This window comes from Carassius auratus, chromosome 1, assembly GCF_003368295.1.
Source record: "Carassius auratus strain Wakin chromosome 1, ASM336829v1, whole genome shotgun sequence".
NCBI classification, from domain to species: domain Eukaryota; kingdom Metazoa; phylum Chordata; class Actinopteri; order Cypriniformes; family Cyprinidae; genus Carassius; species Carassius auratus.
The window spans coordinates 10,496,047-10,523,252 of NC_039243.1; the positions used below are offsets into that span (position 1 = coordinate 10,496,047).

At 38.1% G+C, this 27,206-nt stretch overlaps 1 protein-coding gene across 3 annotated transcripts in view; it reads left to right on the forward strand.

Moving 5' to 3' along the window:
- The window catches only part of rnf24 (ring finger protein 24), a 28,530-nt gene extending 1,353 nt beyond the window's left edge, over positions 1-27,177 (forward strand). For 2 of the 3 annotated variants that reach the window (XM_026273933.1, XM_026273925.1), the window contains 5 exons: positions 10,790-10,939; positions 17,145-17,187; positions 17,313-17,354; positions 22,419-22,498; positions 23,840-27,177. In XM_026273933.1, coding sequence (XP_026129718.1) covers positions 10,797-10,939; positions 17,145-17,187; positions 17,313-17,354; positions 22,419-22,498; positions 23,840-23,981 — 450 coding nt within the window. In that variant the 5' untranslated portion in view covers positions 10,790-10,796 and the 3' untranslated portion in view covers positions 23,982-27,177. Of the gene's footprint in view, positions 1-1,807; positions 1,862-10,789; positions 10,940-17,144; positions 17,188-17,312; positions 17,355-22,418; positions 22,499-23,839 lie in introns of all 3 variants that reach the window. The other variant, XM_026273917.1, reaches the window with a different exon arrangement.
- The last annotated feature ends 29 nt before the right edge of the window (positions 27,178-27,206 follow it).

Consider the following 27,206-nt stretch of genomic DNA (forward strand, 5'->3'; position numbering starts at 1 on the left):
CCAATAAAAAATATATCCGAAGTTATAGATCAATGTTTTAACCGATTAAATGGAACTCGGTCGGGTTTTCAGAAGTGTAGACTGCTTTTATTTGCTTTGTCTGCCACTGCGAGAGGGGTTTTTGCTGAATGCTCGTTCATTCACGTGTGGTGTCAAAACTTCTCGACGTCATTATGAAAACAAAAGGAAGCGCGAGAGCAGAATGTTCGAGGCGCGTGCTGGTCTGACCCCAGCTGTTTGTGTACCACGCGCTTCTGTTATACAAAGTAAACACAATAGCAATCTGTGCACTTCATTATGAACTCCATGAATGTTAAGTTATGGTGTACCAAAACATGATTTAAAGTTGATTTGAGATATAGGCCTAATTCTTGAGCATACTTTTAATTGCTGTATGTCTGTCCAGTGTTAAACCTGGATTGGGTCTTACGTGTTTTTATTTATTTATTTTTTTTATTTTTTACTTTAAACTTAATGGTTTTCATGGATGAAGGTATATTCAACTTATTATTTAACTTATTATTTAGTTATTATTGAACTAATTTGGTGACTGACTACAGAGTAAAAGATTAATTTGTGCCAAAACACAATAGAGTTTCACTGACCACTTTGTTGCTGTAGTTATGCGCAATTATAGCTTGGTGTTATTTTGGACCATTTTGTTATTCTGAATAATTTTGGGTCTTGGCCTACCAGTTAAATTACACTGATTTAGATATGGTGCAAATGTAAATGTCATAAGATGAAGAAATCCAAACCACAGCATTCTTCTTCATTTGTCATGGCAAGAACATTTATTTATTTTATTTGCTTCGGTTGCATCATTAAGCAGGCATGTCTGGTCTCTGGTGTAATACACCAAGCTTGTGCATGCTGGTTTTCAGTGTAGCTGGCTGAACGACATGTACGATAAATAATAAGATCTAATCAGGAACATGTTTTTGTGCACAATGTCCAGAGATGTCAGTTTGCCTTATGCCACCTTGGCCGTTTGGTATTAGACAATGAAAATAACAGCCCCCCTATGGTGTAGAGCAGTGTTTCCCAATCCTGGTCCTGGAGGCACCCCAACACTGCACATTTTGCATGTCTCCTTAATCAAACACCTTATCCAGGTCATCAGCTCATTATTAGAGACTCCAAGATGTGAAGAGGGAGTGTCAGAGAAAAGAGACATACAAAATCTGCGGTGTTGGTGTGCCTCCAGGACCAGGACTGGGAACCTCTGCTGTAGAGGACCTTACTGTATGTGGAGCAGTGCTCAGAAACGATAAACATTTGCCTACAGCTCACTGTTAAAAGCAGTTTATTCATGGACAACTGACCCTCACCTCTATCTCTTTTCACTATGTGTATTTAAAACCAAAGTGGTAATTTCTGATGTTTATGCATTGTAATAATGTACAAAATGTTTGTATGATGCTGTATGGTTATGATTGACAAATCCATATTTTGCTAATTTAACTCTGAGGTTACTTAACATGCAAATGAGCTGTTGAACCTAGCCTGTGATTGAGCTGTGGATAATGCTTATGAACACATGCCAGAAATGACTCATGGGTCATTTGTGGTAAGTGTAGTTAACTCCAGTTATTCCATTTATTTATTTATTAATTTTTTTTTTTTTTGATAAGACCAGAAATTGTTTTATTCTAAACTATATGTGGAAATGCAACCTAGGTACTGAGGCAATTTACCATCAGCTGGATTTGCATGTTTGTTCCCCTCAATACTCTTTTGTAAAAAAAAAAAAAGATTATGTAAGTTTTTAAAGACACAGATGTGAATTAGCCATCATGTTTTGCAGGCTCCTGAATTCGGAATCCTGCCTAAAATCCACAAAGATGCTATATCTGCCAGTGTAAGTCTTAATATACTACTTTACAACATATTTGATAGCTGAGTTCAAGTTGTCTGGTCATTTAATGGAATATTTCACTCAAAAATGAACATTTGTTGAACACATACTCTCTCTCAGATCTTCAAGATGTAGAGTTTGTTTTTTCAATAAAATTTTTTTTAGGAATTTACCATCACATCACTTGCTCACCAATGGATCATCTGCAGTGAATGGGTGCCGTCAGAATAAGATTTCAAACAGCTGATAAAGCATTACAAAAATCCTTCAGTTAATGTCTTGTAATGTGAAAGGCTTTAAGAAACAAATCCATCATTAAGACGTTTTAATGCAGGCTTCCTCTAGTCGAAAATCCTTACATCTGAATCCACTGATATTTGTTCAGAGCTTTAGTTTGTAGACAGTGCTTGATCTGTGCATATTTCTCTTCTAATTCTAACTGGACAACATTATCACTGGAGAAAGCTTTGTTATGGATAGAGGATCTCGTATTTTAGCCAGAAGCAACTATTTGAAGTTAAAAATGTCTTAATTATGAATTTGTTTATTACAAACACAGCTTTTCATTTAACAAGACATGAATTAATGGACTGGAGTTGTGTGGATTCTTGTGATGTTTTTAAACTAATCAACTCAAAACACCTGCAAAGGTTTCCGATCCTTCAAAATAGTCTCTCAGTTTGGTTCACTAGACTACACAATCACGGGAACAGTGCTGATCTGACAGTTGTCCGTAAGATAATCATTGTCACCCTTCACAAAGAGGGTAAGTCACAAACATTCATTGTCAAAGATGCTGGCTGTTCACAGAGTGCTGTATCCAAGCATGTTAACAGAAAGTTGAGTGGAAGGAAAGAGTGTGGAAGAAAAAGATGCACAACCAACTGAGAGAACCGCAGCCTTTTGAGGATTGTCAAGCAAAATCAATTCAAGAATTAGCCAAAATCAACACAATTAAAAGAACCAAAGACTTAAACTACTTCAGTCTGTGCACTGCATTTATTTAATATACAAGTTTCACATTTTGAGTTGAATTACTGAAATAAATGAACTTTTCCAGGACTAATTCTAATTTATTGAGATGCACCTGTATTATTAAAGAATTAAACTGTCCCTTGTATGATTGATCATTCAGCTGAATTTCCTCACCTTCATCATGTCTTGCATCAACAGCTTGTAAGATTCTTTAATGAACAGTTGCTCTGATATTTCCAGTATCTGGTGTTTTATAGACTCAATGAAAGAAGACAACTCTGTTGTTTTAGAAAAACGAATTCTCTAGTGAAAGATACTAGTGTAATACTAATACTGAATCAAAGGGCTATTGCGTGCATATTTGTGTACAGTATATACATGGCCACACAATGAACAGAAGATGAGAAATAAGACCAAAAGAAAGACCGGCAAAAAGAAATACATAGTTGTTTATGAGGGCCCTGTGGGAAATGTCAGCTGAGAGGGTAAATTAGGGGCAACAGCTGCTGGTGTCACTTCTACAACTTGTTTGTACCATCTCATGTTACTGTTTAGCCTCACAAGACAAGACACTTGCCCTCTTTAATACATTTAAGATCATTAAACCACTCATAAAAGTGACAACAGATCTGTTCTCAGATCAGTATAACAAGCCAGCTTGCACTCTCAGCACATAGAGCTTTGGAGAGAATTATTGCAAGATAAGCTATTTGATAGCATGCACACTATACATCATTACTCTGGACCTATAAATCATATCATATTTGTTCCCGTGCTTCGTCTACAGTGTGTATTCATGTTCACCCAGAAATGGAAATTCTGTCATTTGCTCACCCTCTTGTTGTTCCAAACCCATATGACTTTCTTGCTCTCAGGGAACACAGAACGACAACATTTCTCCTTTTGTGTTCCTTAATAGATAAAGTCATACGGGTTTGGCTTCTCTTCTCTGTCCTTTATAATCCCTCACCTGCAGCTCTGCTTCTCCTTAAAATGGATTAATTAGCTGTGGATCTCACTGCCCACACATTCTGAGACAAGACCATTTTTTATACTAATCTTTGATGATTTAGATGATTGTTGCATTGATAGAAGGTTCATTTCTGTGCCGTCATTCCTTTAAGATTGAATAGAAGAACAGTAGTGAAAGAGCAGATTTTACACTGATAAGAAAAGTGTTTATTAATGCAGACATTGGCACAGTCATTGTCTGATACTATCTATTATTCTCTCAGCTGAGTTGAAGCCTTGAAAGCAAGCTTTGTGATATCAGTTAATTTTGAGGCATTCTAGGGTATATATTTTTTTTATTTTATTATTATCTCGTTTTAATAAATGTGAGTGACCGCTACTGTAGACATGGTTCTACAAGACTCACTAGCATGACACCAACAGTGTCAGAACCCACACCACTCCCCTTACGAAGCTTGAGGTCCGCTAGTTTTGTTGTGATATTAAGTTTCAAATGTGCAGCTGGGATAGCCAGGGCTCAAGGCTCAGTGGAAATTTCCACTTCAGATTCAGGCAGCAGCCTTTGTTCTGATACAGGGGCTCGACTCAATTTGCTGGGAATTGGCTTGGGACTTTGTTGCGAAAAAGTGCAAACAGTGTTTTCCCGTAATAAGAAAAAAAAAAAAATAGATGAAAACCGATAATGATTAAAAAAAAACAACAACAACAACAAAAAAAACTAAAAATCAATTTCTGGTAAAGCATGATGATTTTTTTTTAAAGGGCTCCAGTGAATAGAAGGATGTTGAGCAATCCTAGCTTTTTCCAGCCTTAAATAGTCAGACTACACTTCTTTTTTTTTAGGAAGGCAGAATCATGTTCATTCTGTAAAAATGTTTTGCCTTTCACTGCCCCTTTTTACTGACATACATCAGGAATACTAATTATCCAAATTTCTCCAATATAGCCCTATTGATTTTGTTTGGAGTCTAAACGGCTGTAAAAAGGGAACTATCAACAATCAGTGTTAGGTGGGGAGTAATGTTTAATGCTCAGTAGGGGCATGAGATATTGAGATCCTTGTTTGATGGTGGGGGTAACAACTACCCTCCCTTTTTTACTAGAAGTACCCAGAAAGGAGTCTTTTTTTTCTGCTTGATAATGTGCATGGATAAATAAGAGTTTTAACTTAAAAGAAAAGGTGGGTTATGGAAGCAAGTGTTTCAGTCTCCATTAATACCATGTTGATTTCTATGGCGCTTACACAAGTGTTGTAGAGAGGTCAAATAGTGGTGTCAGTGAGAGTAGTAGAGTTATTTTTGCCTGGTTGAATGGACATAACTGCCTTTGAATGAAAAGCTGAGTAGAGACTTTACATAGGGAAAACAATTATAGTCTGTCTGTTCCAAAACCTAGTAATCTAATGTCTGCCTATCCAGACAGCATTTTAGATCATTATAGATACACTCTTGATGCAAAGGGTGGATGACAACAGTATATTAACTTCTCAGTGACATCATTTTTTAGGAAAGTATAAGTATAGCATGGCTCATGCATCCTTTGTGACGAAGGCGATCCCAAAATGCTCTGCGAAAAATTTATATAAGTTGTAAAAATAGGATATGAGAAATGTTGATTATTAATATGCTGTATTTAGTACTGAAGGAGCCACTTCTCGCTTTTCTCTCCAAAACTGTCATCCGTGGTTTGATAATATTCAGGAGTTTGCGCTTGCCAGGGCAGATGCTGAAGTTCATCTTGGCTCTCCAACTGTCCAGGTTTTATGATCTTGACACCACCTTTTGTGCATTTGAGCATGTTTGCTTTTGTGATTTAAAGTTTTAGCAGTTGCAGCTCTTTCATGGAAGTTGACTTTGTGATGGTCAGTTTTTGTGGAAAACTGAATATTAAGGTTTGCTGTCACCTTTACTGCAGTAGTTCTGTCATGTTTGGACACAGTCCTTAGCGTTTGACATTCCTATATCATTCACTTTTGGTTTTCGCACAGTATTTTTCTTTGCTGATGAAGTCTTGCCATGAATTTGTTGATGCATTCTTAATTGTAAAGACTGATGATCTTAAAACTATAATACAATTAGGCTGTTAGGTTACAGATATGGCTCAATTTAAGGTGTTAGTTTAATTAGTTATGGAAAAATAATGCAATTTAAAATATTTTAATGCAGTTAATGCACTCGCCCCATTCCAGATCTGTATGTCATCTTATATTTCAAATAGAAAACTGTTGGCAGCAACTCACTGTGTGATTTAGTATATAAATGCAGTTATGTGCAAATTCAAGGTATTTGGGCAAAAAATACCTCTGTATGAGAATTTGTCTCATATTTATGCCATATGATATCACATGAGCAGAGAGTACAATATCACACAAGTGCTGTTTTTGTCCCCAATATCAATAGTGCACATTTCTTTTAATACAATTCAGTAAATAAGAAGTTATATTTTGTTAACTTACATTGCCTGTTTTTGCTCCGTTTTGCCAATGAGAATATTATCTATAAAGCCACAGCAGAACTCAGAACTAATATATGTCTCTTACAGTTACACAGCGATTATTAGTGTCTGAAATAATTTGTGTTTTGATGAATCATGTGAACCAATGATTCAGTCGCTCGTTCATAAAGGGAGCCTTTGACATCATTCCTCACATCAAGCCGTCTGAACGAATCAAATGAATGAATGACTCAATGACTTACTCATAAATAATTCACCAACATTTTCATAAAACAAACAAACAAACAAATGGATAGTTGGCCCAAAAAAGAAATACTTTCATCATTTACGTTCATGTTAGAATATTTGCTAAGCTACATGCTGATGTGAAACTCTATTTCAATCCATTGTGAGTTGTGTTTCCTGTGTACTACACGTGAAGAGTGCTGGCTGTATGAGTCAGATGTCCTGTGTTGTTTGTTTCAAATAAGTCACTTATGTTGTTCCATGATTGTTAGGATGCTGTCTTGGAAGGTCCACTTTAGTTTAATATTGTTTGCATGTTCATTTAAACGTCATTTATATTTAATATGTTTGGGGCCACTCAGAGGATGTGCGAAATATCTATGCATTAATGTTTGCCACTGGGTCTTTAGCTGCCAGGCAACATAAGAGAGGTCATTATAAAAGTGTGTGTGCTGATGGTTTACTTAACTTTCACAACATCTCTATGCAAACACTGTAGCAATCAGGGTTGTGCAAAGAGTGTGTAATTATAGCTCTCATTACTGCAATAAATGCTTCCTTTTGCGTCTTTGCTCAGTGTCAAAGTGAAACATGACTCATGAGCAAATATGAAAGTGAATTTGAATGTTAGAACATTTCATATCCTTAGTGTTTATTAGGGAAATGTTTGGTGGCCTATAGACAGAGAAAGAGAAAGTATCTCATTTTCTTTTCCAGAGATATGGTGGTGCTTTTCTTTTAACCTCAGAAGGACTTTTTGCTCTTTTTGGTAACAAAAATTGACATTTCCAGCTTTTATTGTTAGGATTACTGTGCATATTAAAGACATTTCCAGAAGACAGTAATCCAATGGTGGTCAAACATTGACTATATCAGCTATCAGCTATGGATCTGGCAATTAATAACACCTTTTTTCTTGCGAAGTATGAACATGGTTTGTGTGGCCTGCTGGTTGCAGATCTAGACTGCTAACCAAAATAAGTTGTAGTTTAGAAACCTGAAAATGCCTCTGAAGTATGGGTTGTAGTTTAGTTTGGATAAAATAATCTGGTAAAGGACAAAAAACCTATAATTTGACATTTCATTTCCAAAACAGAACAGAAACAGAAAGCCGTATTCTGATTCTGTCAATGACAAATTGGTTTCAAGTGTTTCCTTCAAGAGTTAAACATTTACAGCATTCACGTATTTGAACAGTGTTAATATTTACATAATGCAGTTTTAACATTGCAAGTTCTATGAGTTAATGAACTATGAATGATCTTGAATTATTTAAAGACATGTATTTTTATAAATTAAGGCTAACTTTGATAAATGCTGTAAAACAATATATTGTTATTATTATTTAATGTAAATAATAAAAGTTCATGATAAAATTCTGTTAACCAAGATTCAAGATTATTGTTAATTGTTATTGCTTTCACTCCAGTGCTATTTTGTTTTCAAGCACCAATCATTTACTAGTGTCGGAAGTCATCCTCTCAGCTCTGAGAGTGACTCTGCTCTATTGAAAAGCTTTCCCTTCTCAGCAGAGGTGAAAATACCATTTGGCAGTGTCGTTACAGCAAGCCAAGCATTACAGAATGACCTTGTCTGGCCAGTTTGGTGACATAATGGGAAGTAGGGGTGAGAAGAGACTGGATATTGCACCCTGTGGTACGGTAGATCAGAAAAAGAAGCTGCTTAATTTCACTTCCCGTTATTTTAGGTGGCAGCAATGGCCCGACACACACTTAAAAACACCTTTTGTGGTTTGGCTTGTCTTCCACAGCAAGACATTGGCTCCAGGATGCATTTGGTGTCTGCGACTATCTTGCTTAGCAGAAGCTGGTGTGTGAAACTGTCACTGCGGTTCACAGGGGGTTTCCATTTGTGGTGTCCCTGCTGCGACCTCTGCAAGCTTTCCGTCTTCTCCCTTTTGAGAAGTTGACATGTAATTCTGAAGCTTTAGACGATCTGATCAGCACACTATTGGAGATTCCCTTTACAGGCTAGGTTCTTAAAAAGTTACATAACTAACTGTAGTCCACCGAGAATGAGACTCGAAGGAAAGACGCCTATTACTCATTTAAGAAACATCTTCTCAGAATCACAGGATCAGATTTGGGGAAAATCCCTAACACTCCAAAGGTGGATTTGTGTTATTATGTCTTGAGTAAACAAAGGATTTTTTTTAAAGTGCCATAAAATCACATTGTTATCATTTACACTATAATTCAGTGCTGCAGTTCATCACATTTGGGATCTTTTTAATGGTTATAAAGACAAAATTGATAGTTGCTTTTAAAGATTCTGCTTAAGTTTTGTACATTTATGTGAGAAAGACAAAATACAGAACGTTTTGTTTGATTGTTTTTATCTTCTGTGCAGGATGAGATTCATAAATTGGATGAGGGATTTGCATTGAGTTGATATCACTTCACTCAGTAAATTGTTTCATTACCTACAAGATAAAACTTGCAATGCAAAGGTAGAACTGTGTATTTGAAATAGTAGCAGTTTAATGCACTTGCTGGGTTTAATGAGTTCATTATTAATGATATGAAAAATTTTATCACAGCCCAATATTTTATCTCATTTATTTAGTTTTACTGGGTTTATTTTAGTGTCTCAGTGAGAAATTTCTAATGATGTGACAATACTGTCTGATCTGTCTGATGCATTTGCTAATTCTGCTTTTCAGAGAGTAAAGTAAACGTATTAGTTATTGTATCATCTGCAACAAGCTGTTGTTATTGATATCAGCCCAGAATTTTCACATCAGTGCATACTTTATGTTTGTGGTGGTTATTTTAACCTATCCAAACCCTTTTACTGTTAACTGGGGTGAAAGTGATGTTGTGACAAATACATCCAGCTCTCATACTTTGGTCAAATACCTATCTGTTTTTTTTTTTTTTTTTTTTTTTAATCAGATCAATGTGTCTCTTTGTTCAACTTTGATAACAGTGAAAAATGTTTCTGGAGCACAAAATGTCAGCATATCAGAATGATTTCTCAATGAACTTAAGGAGTTTGCCCAAGTACATGCTATGTATGTTTTTGGCTTTGTGACAAGAACCAGGCCGCAAGAGCTCAGACAGTTAATTAATGGCTGTACAATCATATTCTGCATCATGACCCCGACAGATTCAGATCTCAAACTAGGTTAAACAATTAATAGTGTTTACTAGTACATACTGTATCGTTAAGAGTAAGCAATGCTGTTGTTGATAAAACAGAGTGTGTGTGTGTGTGTAAAGGCAGCTGGTTATTGATTTTCTGTTTGGATGTTTACCCTCATCTGTCAGAAAGCTTTGCATGGGTAAAGCTGTACAGACACAGACAGAGGAAAGTGGGAGCGTTTCCGAATGTCTCAAAGGCCCTCACATTCAGATAGGTCAAGGATGTCAGATGTTTATACGGAGATCACAGCACCACCAAGTCTGAGAGAATAATGTAGCATATATATATATATATATATATATATATATATATATATATATATATATATATATATATATATAATCACTAACACCCAGCTGCATTGTGCTGTTACATCACACAGCTTTCCTTTTCTATACCAAGCTTCCCCTTTGTTTACACACACACTGTCTCATGTGTCTCTTGTCTACTAAAGGGATGTCCAGACATGCCTGTACTGGGGGGAGTAACATCCCTAAGAATGTCCCACTCTCACACAGATACACAAACAAAACTGTTGGGGTGACTGTACTCGTGCCATTACTGAATTTAAGTTTTGGCTAGAAAATGTATTAATGATTCTGTTAGAAAGTTCAGGGTTCAATTTTGAGTATTTCTTCACGTCAGAAGTGAATATATGATGCATTAAATATATAACAAACATGCTCATAAGGGACCGAGTCGGAGCTGTGCTGACTCTCAGTAGATTAGTTAACACTAATTTCCCACAGACAGACAGTGTGGGTATTACTTAATGGCTCCTGCAGGACCAATGTTCTCAAACTCTCTCCCCTAGAATATTACATGCACTACCCAAAGCACAATTTAATGCATTAATGAATTTATTTATTGGTCTGTTGGGTACATAAGCAGTTGTTGTGGAAACCGTCCAGAAATCAAGCCAAGCCACATATCAAATCACAGTCATACTGACCAGAACATTTGCTTATGCGTGCATCAGCGGACAGGGTGATTATTTTCCTTTGAGACTGAGCTGACACAGCATAAATGGATTACCGCACTAATGGCCATGTGGTCTGCTAGCATTTGCACTTGCATTTAGTGTTGTGATCAATAAATCGCTCACTGATGTTTCTTTGTCTCATTTCCCTCTCATTCTAGGTTATCCATGAGCTCAGATCTACAGCATTACAGTTTCAGGATGCCGAATATAGGGTTCCAGAACCTTCCCCTCAATATCTACATTGTCGTCTTTGGGACGGCCATTTTCGTCTTCATCCTCAGCCTACTCTTCTGCTGCTACCTGATTCGGTAAGACCACCTGGTTGTTCAATGTGTGCGGCAGCAGAATGTGTTTGGACAAGCCTCAAAATGCCATACATTTGCTTTTTTATCCTCTTCAGCCAGTTACAGGGTTTTTAAAGTCTGATTTAATCTCTAAATATACAGGCTATAAAACGGGATTGTTGTAATTAAACGGCTAACACTCATTTAAGATTAATTTGCATCATGATTTGTTTGCAAATTCATGAAAAAGGATATCCACCCTGTATGAGTAAGTGGGTGTAGTCAGAACATGTGTTGCCATCAGGACTGATGTACGCCATTAAAGTCACAATTTCACCACAAATATAAAAGTAACAGTTCTCTTTCATCTTCAAATTGTGTGTATAGCTTTTATCACGCTTACCTTTAAAGACTGAACCAAGTCTGAATTTCAGAGCCATGCCTTAATTATTAGTGGCTGCCTGATAAAGAAGTAGAGATAAAATGGCAAGTTTTATTCATTTTGCTAATTTGGGAATCTAATCCTTCAAATTAACACAGTTTGTTGTTGTTTAATCTAATGGAGCTGTTCAGTTTCAGAATGGGTTCCCTCTGAAATGTTAGATTTAGTTTTGTATTTATGAGTAAAATAAGGTCTATTATTAGCATTTCATTATATAGACTTCTCTGTAAATTGCACTGTCATACCATAATGTGGTTTTTATTTATTTATTCATTTATATTTTTTAAATACACATTTAAAGTCAATTCCCATGGGGAATTCCCAAATTACAGCCTTTCCAGGTTGGTCTACAAACCACATCTTGATGGCATGCCTGAACAGCTCTACTGCATAACAGCATTTTCTTGGGGACGGTGTGTTCATCTTGTAAATGAAATCCAAAGCTTCGGAAATTCCTAAATAAGCGATGATCGGGACAACAAGGCAATTGTTTGGCATTTTGAAGGAAGATCATGATTACTTGTTGCAGAAATGGTTTTGTTACTTTACATTTTTTGTTTGATGCACTAACAAAGATTTTCACGAAGAGTGAGAAGGTCAAACAGCACAGTTTGGAGAAGCTAAGAAAACTACTGACTTGATAATCTGAATTTAAAATAAAAACACCATTACAATTTTGCCCCTGCTTGGATTTGGCTGGTAGTTTACTTGTAGATTGATATAAAGCTTCTTATTTTTCACAATAACGGAACCCAAAGCAGCTTAGTTGCACGATCACAAATTAATGCATTTTCCATTTTCAACTACATTGTATCACAAAATTCCCTTAAGTTAACTCTACAACAGCTGCTTCACAACTTGAAGGACATATTCTTTTTCTACTAAGAGAGAATGAACCTGGCAATGAGCAAACACATAGAAATGGGAATATTTGGTCCTTCATGAAGCTTAAAAAACGCTTTTTCCTTCGGCTATTGAGCTGCTGTCATCTAGTCTGATTTCATGTCAGATTTGCACTGCCATGTGGTCATTCCTGGCAGCAGAGATACTGAAGCTTTAATGTGCAACTGTGTAGCATCTCTTACATAAGACACTGAGAACCAGCGGCTCTTATCCAAATTCACACTAACCAGTGGGGAAGATGGTAAGTTCTTTCCCATTTAATATAAATTATTTCTGTTTTATTTGACTTTGCCTCCCCCCTTACTGTATTTTCAAATGTTGACCTGTATTGATAGCCTTTAATAGTACTATATTAGTAGTACCAGTAAAAGAACACTAAATTCTTGAATGAAAAACTGCCAGATTACCAAGTCATTTCTAAAACAAGTTTGCATTTAGTCCAGATTCCAAGCTTCTAAAGATGCAGTCTCCCTTGCATGGAATTAGTTCACAAATTGTCATAACTTTCCCATGGAATAACATTTGTTATGCCCCCATGCACAAAGAGTATGTGTCCACTAAAAACATTTCAGGCGCACTTAAAAATAAATTAACATCATTTTAATAATAATTTAATAATTAAATAAACAATGTCAAGATAACTGGTATTTAATTAACTTGACTGCACAGGTACACTTTTCACCTACAACATTTAACAAAAACATGTTAGTGGGGCCACTGTACATCTAAAAAAAACCAGCTCTCAAATATATACTGTACATTACACCAGCAGGGGATAATGAAAATGACAACAATCGCAAATTCAGCATGTACCAAAAGAGTAGGCCACCATTTTGCCTAGCTGCATTTTCCACTAAATTTTTATCGTACTATTTTTGACCTCCACATATACATTCAGCACTGTTGAAACAATATGGGAGAACGCAGAGTGCTTATGCACAGCTTTTTACATCATTTAACAGTTGCTTTTGATAGGATGGATACGTCCCTAATGAAAAGACCAGCATATGTTGTGCTTGAATGCTGGTTACTAACATGGGATGTCTGTATGCTAGCGTAACTTTCCTCCCGTAGAACACAAAAACCGTATGTTTAAAGAATATCTTGACTACTCTTTTCAATACAATGAAAGTGAATGAGGACTGGTGCTGTCAAGTCAAAAATGGCAACTTATCCAACTGATCCAGTCACATTGATCTGGCCACTGTGCTAAACAGCTCACTAAACGCACATTTCAGCCATTTCTATACCAAACCTTCTGTATGGCTTCAGAAGACTTGGAATGTAGTTGTTTGGACCACATCTAAGGTCCGTTTATAGTTCTTTTATGTCTTTTATGAAACTTGAAAGCTCCAGTCCCATTTCATTGTGAATGCATTGAAAAAGGCGACCAGTGTGTTATCAAATAAATTCCCTCTTTTCCAAAGAAAGAAGTAATGTGGATGAGTAAATGATAACAGAATTTTACTTTTTGGTGAAACTAATTCTCTTATATAACTTAACTAGTTACCAGCTAGAAAAGCATGAAGTTAGTCTTTTCAGCAGGGATTTCTATGTAAAAGATGCTTTCCTTTAAACTGCTATTTTATCAGGGAAATCATAGACCGAATAAAGGACCATCAGATTGTAGTCGTGCGATTCTGTGGACGTTCACAAAGATGAAGGGAGTCGTGAGCTCAAGTGGACCTGTGATGGATGTCGTGATTGAGAGCAAACACATGCAGCCGCACGTAACAGCCATGCACCAGCTCTGACACATAAATGCGAAGTGCCCCTGTGACTGGTGAACACACACATGGAGAAGAAAACAGCCGGGTGGGGGAGTGTTCGTCTGGCGCAGTCATCCTCATGGGAAGAAAATCACAAATTCACACACACCCGTCTGAGATTGAGCACTTACTGTGACATGTTAATAGCTGTACCAGCTATTTTACAATGCAGGGAAATGGTTATAAGGTGGTTTTCTACATGATTGACTGGAACACTAACCTAATGGTGCATGAGCAATCATGACTGCCTGTAGTTTATCTTGACCTAGCCAACCTCAGGAACAACACTTTGATTTTGGCCATGATTATGAAACATGAATATCTTCCTATTTTGAGTTCCCATAACGTTATCATATTTTTGCTTAGAAGAATGAATGGTCCTTGACTCCTTTTACCCAGCCACCACAGACTTCAGGTGCTATTCCCACAAAACACATTTTTGCATTCCACTTGACATCATTTCCATTGTTTTTCTTTGTAATTATGCGGCAGGCAGACATGTGCGACCACCTGCATTTTTTGCAGCATCTTATGCATGACATGGCATTCAAAAATGCGTTGCTTTTTTCATTCCCGTGCCTTAAAAAAACATTATTTTTAGGGGCCCTTTAGATATCAACATTAGCACCCGGGTTTTGGGTTCGCTTTGTTTTTGCATGCCAATGAGGACAAACAAAATTTTTCCTAAAATACCCATAAATCCCTCATCCTCACCCCAAAAGGGAGAATCTGCACCTTTACCTGCTGGTCTCTTACAGAATGTCAGTTTTCTCCTAGACTGTGCTGCCTGTTTTACAGATCCCTCTCACTCTGCTGCGAGAGGTTAAGCTTACTTGTAATGGAGGTAAATTTTTACAATACATGTCTCCAGTTTTCTCATATCTATCCAACTCTTTCTTCATTTGCTAAATCTTTTCTGAATGCATACTGTGTTGTCTTTGATCAGATTTCAAGATACTGCAGTATCGTATGTTGTGTTCTTTTCCTTCACGCAGGAAGGAAGTAATATTGGTTGAAATGATGTCAAATCTTTCAGAGCATCTAAATGAAAAGGGTTCCAGCTAAACAAACATTCAAAAAAGGCCAAGATAAATGTCTTGTAAAGCTATTGGACTAGGACTAATGTTCTAACAGCTCTACAGACATTAACAAGTCAGTGTTAACAAATTAGAGGCTAAACATAGTGTGTGAGGCATTTGCTGATTTTCTTTAAATAGCCTTTTTCTTACACCAGAGACTCGATGCATTCCAGTTATTTTCTGTCAGAGTTTCTCGCTCACTTTCTCTCTCTCTCTGTCTGTGACACACACACTTGCTCAAGATCAAAATAGTGTTAAAAGTAGACTGTCCATTGCTTGGCTGCCTCCATTTCTTGAGATTATGCCAAGTGTATCGGTATATAGTTCTTTTAAATGGTTTGGCTCCAGTCAGACAGTCACAGTCAGTAAAGCATTGCAGCGGTGTGAGAAGGTAGTATCTGGGTAGTTTGGTTCAGACAGGCTGTTAAAGTGTGGTCAAGCATGATGAAACAATACAAGACTACTCTAGAAAGACTCATAGCACTGCTAGAACTGGACGCAGCCAATGTCAAAAGGATGTCAATCTCTGAAAGTGGATGGGTTTTATTTAATTATATGATTAAGCTCAAATATGGTGGATATAATTTATACTATACACTGACCGGCCACTTTAGTAGGTACACCTGTTCAATGGCTTGGTAAAACAAATTGCTAATTAGCCAATCACATGGGAGCAACTCAATGTATTTAGGCATCTAGATGTGGTGAAGACGACTTGCTGAAGTTCAAACCGAGCATCAGAATGGGGAAGAAAAGGACGATTTAAGTGACTTTGAACGTGAAATGGTTGTTGGTGTTAGATGAACTGGTCTGAGAATTTCAAAAACTGCTGATCTACTGGGATTTTCGAAAAATAGAAAATATCCAGTGAGCGGCAGTTGTGGGGACGAAAATGCCTTGTTGATGTCTGGTTGAGGAGACTGGTTTGAGATGATAGAAAGGCAACAGTAACTCAAATAACCACTCGTTACAACCAAGGTATGCAGAATACCATCTCTGAACACACAACGCATCGAACCCTGAAGCAGATGGGCTACAGCTGCAGAAGACCACACCAGGTGCCACTTAAGGCCACTTAAGAACAGGAGACGGAGGCTACAGTTTTCACTGGCTCACCAAAATTGGACAAACAGAAGATTTGAAAAAAAAACATTGCCTGGTCTGATGAGTGTCAATTTCTGCTGCAACATTCAGATGGTGGGGTCAGAATTTACCTTGTCTCAATGGTTCAGGCAGGTGGTGTAATGGTGTGGGGCATAGTTTTTTGGCACACTTTGGGCCCTTTAGTACCAATTGAGCATCTCTTCGATGCAACAGCCTACCTGAGCATTGTTGCTGACCATGTCCATCCTTTTATGACTATAGTGCACCCATCTTCTAATGGCTACTTCCAGCAGGATAATGCACCATGCCACAAAGCTCAGATCATCTCATACTGGTTTCTTTAACATGACAATGAGTTCACTTTACTCAAATGGTCTCCACAGTCATCAGATCTCAATCTAATAGAGCAGCTTTGGGATGTGGAGATTTGCATCATGGACACAACTGCGTGATGCTATCATGCCAATATGGACCAAAATCTCTGAGGAATGTTTCCAACACCTTGTTGAATCTATCCCACAAAGAAATAAGGCAGTTCTGAAGGCAAAAGGGGGTCCAACCCAGTACTGTCAAGGTGTACCTATAGAAGTGGCCAGTGAGTGTATATGATTATCAGGATGACAGGGGCAATGCCTTTTGGGTTGAGAAGAACACAATTCATCAAATTGTGGTTGAAAAATAAGGTTTAGGCAGGTGTTTGCCATATACAGCTGGAATATAGGTCCAAAAGTGAATACAATTCATTTATCAAACCCAGAAAACCCTGTGAAAACATTGCCATTTAAAGTGGTCTGTAATTAGTGTTTTATCATGGTTCAACTTGATCTTGGTCTTTGTTTATATATAGTTTGGTATTATCAGTGTCTCTCCAGCACAGGTTTATGAAAATGTTGACACAATCTGAACTAAAACAAATATTTCCTTTTGTCCAGGTTACGGCACCAGGCTCACAAAGAGCTCTATGCATACAAGCAGGTGAGCTGCTGATGTATCTGTATTGTGTAAATGTACATTATTTACCTTCTGATTCAGTTTGGGTGTGAATGGGAGTGTTGCAAACTGATTGTTTTTTTTGTTTTGTTTTTTTGTTTTTTTAACAGGTTATTCAAAAGGAAAAGGTCAAAGAATTAAACTTGCATGAGGTGAGATTTCCATTTATCTAATGATTTATAGTGACCAATCATGTTAGTCATTATCTCAAAGAAATTGTACAAATTGTACAACACTGGTTTTAATCACTGTCTGTTCACCGCTGTAGCCTTTTCTCGTGTTTTTGTATTTTGAGAAATTCACGTTCAAGTTTAACATTGCCACCCTAATTGACTATACACTTGTAACCACAGTAGCTGTCTGTCCTTATATTAATAAATATCAGTTACACTGTACTTCTCAGTAGATACAGACTGTTAGACCTGCGTATGTGCATGAATGCAATGTAATATTTCAACAAAACAGCTATTTTTTTTTTTTCCATTTGTTGGAATACTCGGGCTTGTGTAGCATCTGGCTTCTTTTTAATTTGTATTTGATACAACAGTGCTACAGTTGCAACACAAACAAAACAGTTAGTAACACATTATCTTGGAAAGGAAGAAAAAGTTCTCCCAGCCACTTCATTTTTTTCTAGTACATATAGTGTCATCGATATTAACAGCACTATTAGTGATTTATATTAGTCATATTTTTTTAAACACACCTGAGAACTATCAGAACTGCCCAGAAGTGCCAAGCAAATGTCAGCCGCACTTGTAAACTCAGTTTTTATGGTATTCTGCATGATTTGTTGGACTTTCCGTGCCAGCAGTCATGGCGCGCAATTGTCGGACTCAAGGTTTTATATTTGATTTTTCATAAATAGGTTTGGGGAAACACTTAACACCATGTGCCTGATACTGGCTTTTTATAGTTTGCAGGTGTTTCCCATCTTTTGTTCGGTAACAATATCTGTTAACCAGGCTAATTTGATTCTGCTTTAAGCGTAAGACCAACAAGGGCTTAGTTCTCTCAGCTATTTTTAAATGTATTGTCACGGGAGGAGCACAAGACAGACACAGTGGGCGTGGCGTCAGGCCTCGGAGAGGCTTTTATTAACAGAAATCATAAAACAAAGGGAATAAAAGTGGCCAAAGGGGGAAAGTGTCCAAAATAACAGGGGATCTGGTGTCCTCGTTGTGCTGCGGGGTTCGTGTGGGTCGGGCAGTGTTCATTGAGGAAGGGTCCAGGCAAGGGGCGGAGTCCGGCGGCCGCACGCGCTCCCCTCCTAGGTCCGGGGCGCGAGGGGCGGCGGCTTCTCCTAGCGGCCGCGTCTCTCTCATTGGCCGCGGCGCTGGTAGGGGATGGACGGCCCGGCATCCTGGCCCGTCGGCCGTGTAAACGGGTGCGGTTCTCCTCCGGATCGCGGGTCCGGCTGCTCACGTCTCTTGTGGCGCGGGAGTCCCTCAACGCACCCTTCCTGGACCCACGAGGACACCAGCGTGCATGCACGGGGAAGAGACCGGTCTCCTGAGGAGAGGCGCGTTGGGCTTTTAAACAGCGGCGGTAATGAGGCTCCACTTCCTTCAGGTGTGCCCCATCACACGCCGCCAGCCCTGACTCGTCCGGCGCCCCTCCTCTCACACACCCACTCCAGTCGGGAGCCTGGTGAAGGGCGGCGATTTAGGACGGGGTGCCGGTGATAATCAGGGAGGAGGCAGCTGACTCGTCACATTCCCCCTCCCAAGCGACATCCCCGTCATCAGGGCGCCGCCCACACGGGAGTGCTACCATCCTCAACCAGGCTCCAAACGGTCGGAGTGGGCGGGGCTTCCTCTCCGGGCGGTCCTCCCTCTCGCAGCGCACCAGAACAGGGACAGAGAAACCGGGTTTTAGTGACAGCCTCAACCAACCACAGGGTAAAATGACAATGGAAAAGTCACTTACCCCTTGTGTGGCTGGGAGGCTGTCCCCAGTTTTCCTCCGTCCCAGTCTGGGTTCTCACGAACGTTTGCAAGCGAGAGGGAGTGACGTCACCAGACGTTTCCCAACTGCGCTGTCTAGGCTCCGCCTGCCCGCATTCTCCACCAGTGTCACGGGAGGAGCACAAGACAGACACAGTGGGCGTGGCGTCAGGCCTCGGAGAGGCTTTTATTAACAGAAATCATAAAACAAAGGGAATAAAAGTGGCCAAAGGGGGAAAGTGTCCAAAATAACAGGGGATCTGGTGTCCTCGTTGTGCTGCGGGGTTCGTGTGGGTCGGGCAGTGTTCATTGAGGAAGGGTCCAGGCAAGGGGCGGAGTCCGGCGGCCGCACGCGCTCCCCTCCTAGGTCCGGGGCGCGAGGGGCGGCGGCTTCTCCTAGCGGCCGCGTCTCTCTCATTGGCCGCGGCGCTGGTAGGGGATGGACGGCCCGGCATCCTGGCCCGTCGGCCGTGTAAACGGGTGCGGTTCTCCTCCGGATCGCGGGTCCGGCTGCTCACGTCTCTTGTGGCGCGGGAGTCCCTCAACGCACCCTTCCTGGACCCACGAGGACACCAGCGTGCATGCACGGGGAAGAGACCGGTCTCCTGAGGAGAGGCGCGTTGGGCTTTTAAACAGTGGCGGTAATGAGGCTCCACTTCCTTCAGGTGTGCCCCATCACACGCCGCCAGCCCTGACTCGTCCAGCGCCCCTCCTCTCACACACCCACTCCAGTCGGGAGCCTGGTGAAGGGCGGCGATTTAGGACGGGGTGCCGGTGATAATCAGGGAGGAGGCAGGTGACTCGTCACATTATTTAAATCCATTCCACCATAAAATTGTGACCATTTTACTACAAAATTACAGTAAAAATGTGCAAAAGTGGTCATCTATATAATGTAGTATAGATGATATTTTTTCCTTATTTGTAGTTTAAACTAGAGCATATTGAAACATTGTTTATAAAGACTTATAAAGGGTTCAGTTACGTTTTTTTTTTTTTTTTTTTTTTTTTGTCTACATTGATACTGTTCAGTTTAACAGTACACATGCATGAAAGATGCCCCCCACCCAAACTCAGCTCTCAAAACATTAAGTACCCTTCCTATAAGGTGATTATATTTACACACACACACACACACACATTATAGGGTAGAGTTTGTGCATGGATGATTGACGTGCAAACACACTGGTGCAGAAATCTAGCACATGTGCCAGACGGTTGCCAAGATATGGATCCTCAGTTGGCAACCAGTGACAACAGCAAGGACATAAATATCACATCATTTTGTAAGATTTATTTTTCCTAATTGCACTGCAGTGAAATAGTTGCAATTAAAACCGCATGGTTTGTGTTTTATTATACTTTTATTATACTTGGCTCTCTAGGTGAGAGATCAAACAAATGAGAGCGGCGGTGTGAAATGGACTTAGCAGTACTCATTTCCGCACGGTAAAAAAAAAAGATTCCTGGCAGACATATTTGAACTGCAGTGGTGGTCTGTTCAATTCAGAAACCCAGCAGATGATCCATGGTAGTTATATTGAGTTTTTTTATATACTATTGTAGCTATTTTTTAAATATTGTCTGTTTTCATTTTAAGTTCAGGTAATTTTGTTGTGTGTTATGTATTTTGTTTCATAAGGATGTACTTCTGTTAGTGTTTTATATTTAATTTCAGGTAACTTATTTTTTTTCTGTTTTAATCTTAGCTCAAGTTTTAGTTCATCTTAATATCCATTATGAGAATGACACTGGACTGGCTGAAAGATTTATTATAACCAGACTGGCCTTGGTTTAAGTACTGTATAAAACAATAATAGTGAAAGAAATAGTAGTGTCTGTTTTGAGCAGGATTTAGCTACATGTTTATTGCTGTGAGAAACATTCTGTCCCTTGTTGGCCTGTTAATGCCATTCTTTCCTCACAAAAGCCAACAGTGTATATTCAGCAGACAATCTCTTGCGAGACGTGTGCTTGCAGTCTCGCTGGTCTCAGACAGAGAACCATTGTGTCTCGATTAATTCGCCAGCTCCCCCCAGCTCAGGGTCAATGACACCTAAAGCACTCGGGCTGTATGCAGAACGATATCTTGTTTTATGATGCACACAGAACAGTAAATAACTGTTGTGACCGATACCCATGTGCCCCGGCACATTTGTCTGAAACCACTTGTCTTCTCTTAAAACTGGTACTGTGCATTTCCCAGCACCCTTGTTTGCTGTCAGCAAGGTTGATGAAATATTTACTTTGTAATTAGTTCTGGAAAATGTCCTGGATAAAAAGAGCTATGATACATACTGTCACTTGTATTCTAAATTATTACAGAAAGGTATTATAATTGTATGTATATTGTGAATTAAAACTTTGTCAAGGCTGTATGATTTATTATAAATATTCAGAAAATTCTAAAAAATAAAAAAGTGGCAGAATTTTTCTTAAGATTTACAGAATTAGCTTAATGTAAATTAACAGTAAAAATTAAGTCTTTATTTTTTCTGTGAATTTTTTTTTTTTTTTTTTTTTACATGGAAAATAAAATGGAGATAAATGTTTTCAGAACATTTCTTAGATATTTGCAATTTTTACATTTTAGCTTAATATCTTTACCGTGGTACAGCTTTTGTTTCTGTTTGGCTTTTCCTCAGTTGACTTTCTCATTTGCAACTACTGTAGATGTTAGCCTTCGGCCTTATATGGAATAGCCAGAGTATTTTGCCTACCTCCAGATTACATCACTATTTATATCCAAATTAATGAAACAAAGAAAATAGATTTAGCTAAATATTGAGGTTGGTACCTTGGGTGTCCAATCAGATGTCAGGGATGTCTAGTGCCACCCGTCTGGCTCCACCACTCCTTTACAGCTCTGGATCTGGATCTAGGATGTTAGCCAGCAATCAGAAAATGCTGCCTTTCAATGGATGTCCATGAAACGATTTTGTCATATCTACACTTCACTGCTAGATTACAAAGGAAAGGTCTTGAGTGTAGTCCATTTGATGGCTTAAGATGGAAAAGCCGTAAAAAAAGAAATGTTCTTAGGCATATTGATGGTATGTCTATTATAAAGATGTAGGTTAAAATCTTCACAAGAATACTGCATTACAACATATATTCTGTCCTCACTGAACTTTGAAGGATATATCGTCCATTTCTTGTAATAACATGCTGAGTGTATTCAATGGAACGGTTTTCTTCATTGAGGGCAAATTAGTTTTTATTTCAACATTTTACCGGTGTTCATGGGAATGTATTGTTTTCTCTCCCCAGATTTGTGCGGTGTGTTTGGAGGAATTCAAGCAGAAAGATGAGTTGGGAATCTGCCCGTGTAAACATGCCTTTCACAGAAAGTGAGTACCCTGGCATATGTTGTTTTCTAAAAAGAGGAACATTTCTGCACCGCTAGCTGCACCAAACAGTTTTTGCAGTCTGTTTATTTGAGTGACTCTCCTGGGCCAAAATGAACATTGGGGTCTGATGTTGGACCACCTGTCTGATGAACAATGGCAGACATGTAGTGTGTAGTAAATTCAATGAAATGCAAATGCACAATGTAACATGGTTTTAAATGTGCTGGATAACTGTAATCTGCAATTGATCTATTTGAAATGTCTGACTCACCCATCTCCTCTTTCGCCACTTTCTGAAACATTTGCACTGAGTTGTGTATCAGAGTAAATGCCAAAGTAAATGTCAGAGCAGTGCTTGGACTCTTATCAAAGGGGTGGGCAACTCTCTGTTCTTTATAAACATATCAACATTATAGTTTGCTTCTATGTGAATCCAGACAATTTTTAGCTTAAATGGGTCGTTGAAGTGAAGCCATATATTGCACGGTAAACTGGTCAAATGATAGTAGTTAATTGTTTAATCAATTTGTATTTTTATATTAATTCATATGTTTCTGTTATTTTATTTTACATTTATTTTCATTAAATTAAGGTTTGAATACTTATGATACTTTAGAGGAGACAAAATGATACTTAATGCAACAGATTTGAGCTATTAATAAAGGAACGAAAACATTAAAGAAGAAATTTAAAAAATATATATATTAAAACTGGAAATATAAAAATTATTAAATGTTCAGGATAATTATAAAATAATTATAATAATAATAAATATAAATAATAATAATAATTGTTGTTGTTTGGATGAATATTGATTATAATGGACTGTTATTGAAATACAGAGAGGTATTTCTAAATCAGTTTGATTCATTTGTGAAATAAAAAATATTAAAACTTAAATAAGTATATATAATATTAATACAAATTATAAAATGGATACAATTCCTTAAAAAAAAAAACCCTAAAGGCTTCAACATCCAGAATGTATTAGTGGTAAATGGGGACTTCTGTATCATAGATCTGTTTGTGTACCTGATGGGACCAGCACGGCCTAAAATAGAACCGTGCTCACAGTGAATTATTCATCAGTGCAGAGATGGCAACATCTCACTCAGACTAACCCGAGATTCATTCTCACATTCCACATGGGAAGAGAAGACGCATAACCAGCTCTGAGATCATATGAGCTCACTTTAGTCTCGCTATCAGTAGCATTATTAGTAGTTTGGGTTAGCAGTGTCTATAGGGAGTGGGATACTCTGTTGTGATCTTGGAAATTTTGGGACAGATTATTATCTAGTTGGCCATTCATCTTCTAAATTCTCTTTGTGTCTCTCTCAGGTGCCTTATTAAATGGCTGGAGGTGAGGAAGGTTTGCCCGCTGTGCAACATGCCCGTCTTGCAGCTGGCGCAGCAGCAGAGCATGTCCGAATCTGTGCCCCCATCGCAGCAGCCTCTGCCCGGAGTGGAGAACCTGGTGTAGCCCCTCCTGTTTCTCCTAAAAATCTGACCACCACTACCTTCACACTCACTCCTGTACAGGTACACATTCATATCCAAGGACAGAGCGCAGGATTTGTGCCTGGAGCCACGGTGACCTGTGACCTGCATATGTTCATGTCCTGCCTCGGTGGCTTTACAAAGGATTTTTTTTTTCTCCAAATTACAAAAATAGATGACTTCCAGTGGGATAATGACAAAGAATTGAGTTTACATGGCCAAGCCATGTTTAAAGTAACCGTTCCACACCAAAGCACTTTTTTGAGGACACCAGTGAGAGGCTAATAAAAGACAAGGACTAAAAAAAACATAACATTAAAACGCATTAAGAAAAAAACTTCTTTTTTTTTAACTAAAGGTTGTTTTTTTTTTTTACTAGCACTTTACACAAAACTCAATCCTAGTTGCTTGTTTTATATTTTATGATTTCAAACTTTTTTTTTAGAGCCACAGAGCAAACCATTGCTTTTATTTTCATTAGAAAGGGTTACATTTATACTGTATATTAAAGGGACAGCAGCTCTCCAGTGTGTATATGTTTGTTTGCGTGAGTGTTTATGTATTAACAGTCAGTGGAATGGCTGTTTCGGTAGATACAATTCATTGTGACCTTTTGCTGGTGGCCAAAACAAATGTGAACGCAGAGTATGTCTTATTAAGGTCAGGATGTGACCTAACAGTATTTGATCTGTGTTCTGTGGATGTCTTTATATTTGAAATGCTTTTTAACTGAGGGCTGTGTTAAATACACACACACACACACACACACACACACACACATCTGTACCTTTTGGTTCAAGGCCATATTTGATGCAAATTTGTAACCAAAAATCCTGGAGCAAAATACACGTTATTGTCTAAATAGCATAAACATTACATACTTATATATATATATATATATATATATATATATATAATACACAACTCTTCATAGTTAAAGTATCAGTCAGTTTCTGGCTTCGTTTTTTTTTTTTTTTTGCACGCCTGACTTTGGCTTCAAGTTTTGCAGATGTGTTACAGAGTTAATGGAAATAGGTGCAAATTAAATGAGGCGTTTAATCATATTTGAACAAAATGTCCCAAAGTATTGTTTGTCTTTTTATAAATTATTGCATAAATCTGGGGCTTTATGCCCCAGGCACTGTTGAGTATTATATTTTCTTAGTTATTACGTATCTCCCATGAAGCCCTGGCTCTATACATTGCAGCCAGTGTGTGTGTGTGTGTCTGTGTGTGTTCATACTGGCTCTCATATTGTGCTGCATAGCTTTCTGAAAATATGCTTGGCATAAAGCTCAGATCTGTCTCCAACAAATATTAATGAAAGAAATGGCCCAGAGGCAAATCAAACAAGACATGCAACAGAAACAAACTCCGATTTGACCTGAAGTTGCAGACACCATCTAGTAATCAGTTCAGCACAGCACCGAATCCTCAGCCATTAAGATCAATGACCAGCAGGTGGATTCAGTCAGCAGGGAAAGCCGTTCTTTATTGTCTGTAATATAATAGAAGCTCTGGCTCTTTCCTGCTCTATTATACAGCTATTTTTCTATAGGGTCAGGCTGGGTCTCTGTGCCCTCCAGGTTAAGCCATTCTAGAAAGGAAATATGTACATTATTAGACATATGGGCTGGCCGCAACACCCGAAATGATGCCAGATGTGAAAACTTATTTTTGGTGCCAAGTAGAATTATCTGACACAAGTAATGTTTTATCGAAACCCAAACTAAATCAGCACTGGTTTGGTTTAAAGTGCTGTCTGGTTATGGACTACTCATGCATTGCCAAGAAAACTGTCCGCCACGTTCTGCAATGTGTCTTTGTGTTTTTAAGCTAGATTCAGATTGTGAATTAAGTTGAGCTTATATATTGTATTTATTTTTGTATATAAATTGCATTTGCTGAGGGTATGAAGAAATTAAAATAAGTTTATTTCTTTTTCTTTTCTTTTTTTTTTTGGTACTGTCTTAACAAAGTGTAAAACACTGAGGGTTTCCTTTAGACTTGTAATTCCTTATCATGGACAAATATTGTTGAGTCCTAAATTAGGATCTCTCCTTCATCTCTTTGGTGTTTGTAACATTGCAGGTCTTAAAGACTCACTCTGATCACGAATGTATGCATATAGAGAGCTGAGGTTCATCCGTGTCAATATAATGTGAAAGTAGTTATGCCTAAAATTAAGAATTACATCACTGCACTTTTTCATATTCTTCCATTTTGGTGGTATTTTAGCCTCTCCATTGAGGCAGAACTGAAATGGGGCAGAAAAAAAATGCTTTCTTATTTATTGTGTGCTTGTTTAAAACCCATAACATTTCAGTTGTACTTTCTAACAGCTCTAAGATAGTGCTAATGCAGATTAGGGCAAGAAAAAAGGCTTTGTGGACATCGTTACAAGCTATTTCAAAATCCATAATCAATTTGAAAACATCTAGAAAACCGGTCAAATTAGTGTGTTTCTACAGGAGTGTTAGGTTACATTTTTGCTTAATATATTCAAACTAATGTTTTCTACTGATCATTATTGAGTGCCACATCTTGTTGACCAATTGTATTTTGAAAAGGCAAAATAAGGATTTCAGATCCAACTTTGCAACTTGTTTGTTCCGAGCAGGCTTTGTAGAGATAAAGATTTTATTGTAAGTAAAGAAGGCTGTTTGGGAAGATATTGGCAGTATTTCTTTTTTAAAGTAGTAGTTATTTTATTTAATGTTTTCAAGAGTCACTAAGGCACATGACATCATAAACTATAAACTATCCCAAAGTCATTGTTAACCACCGTGACAATGCAACATGTTCTTTAAACTTCTCACACCCCTTCTTTGCTTCATTCAGAGATGACCTAATCTTGCCCCACCCCTCATTATTGTGACCTCACAGATGTAAACATGAGCCCCACCCCTTCTTACCACAGTCTTTTAACACTGCTAATGTTTGTGAATTTCACAGACATGTTTGTAAAAGTAAGAATTCTGCAGCAGAATATTTTCTGTACAGTTTTTGTAAACTATATTTTTGTATATTTAATCAACATTTCAAAGAAAATAAAAACTGCAAAGATGCTTTTTTTTTTTTTTTTTTTTTTTTTGCTAATTTTGTGTTATATTCATTCAAATGTGTTGCATGTGACTGACTTGAATTGTAAATAAAGTTGCCAAGTTTTTGGAATAAAGTATATTTGTTGTCATTTTTGAATTGGGGG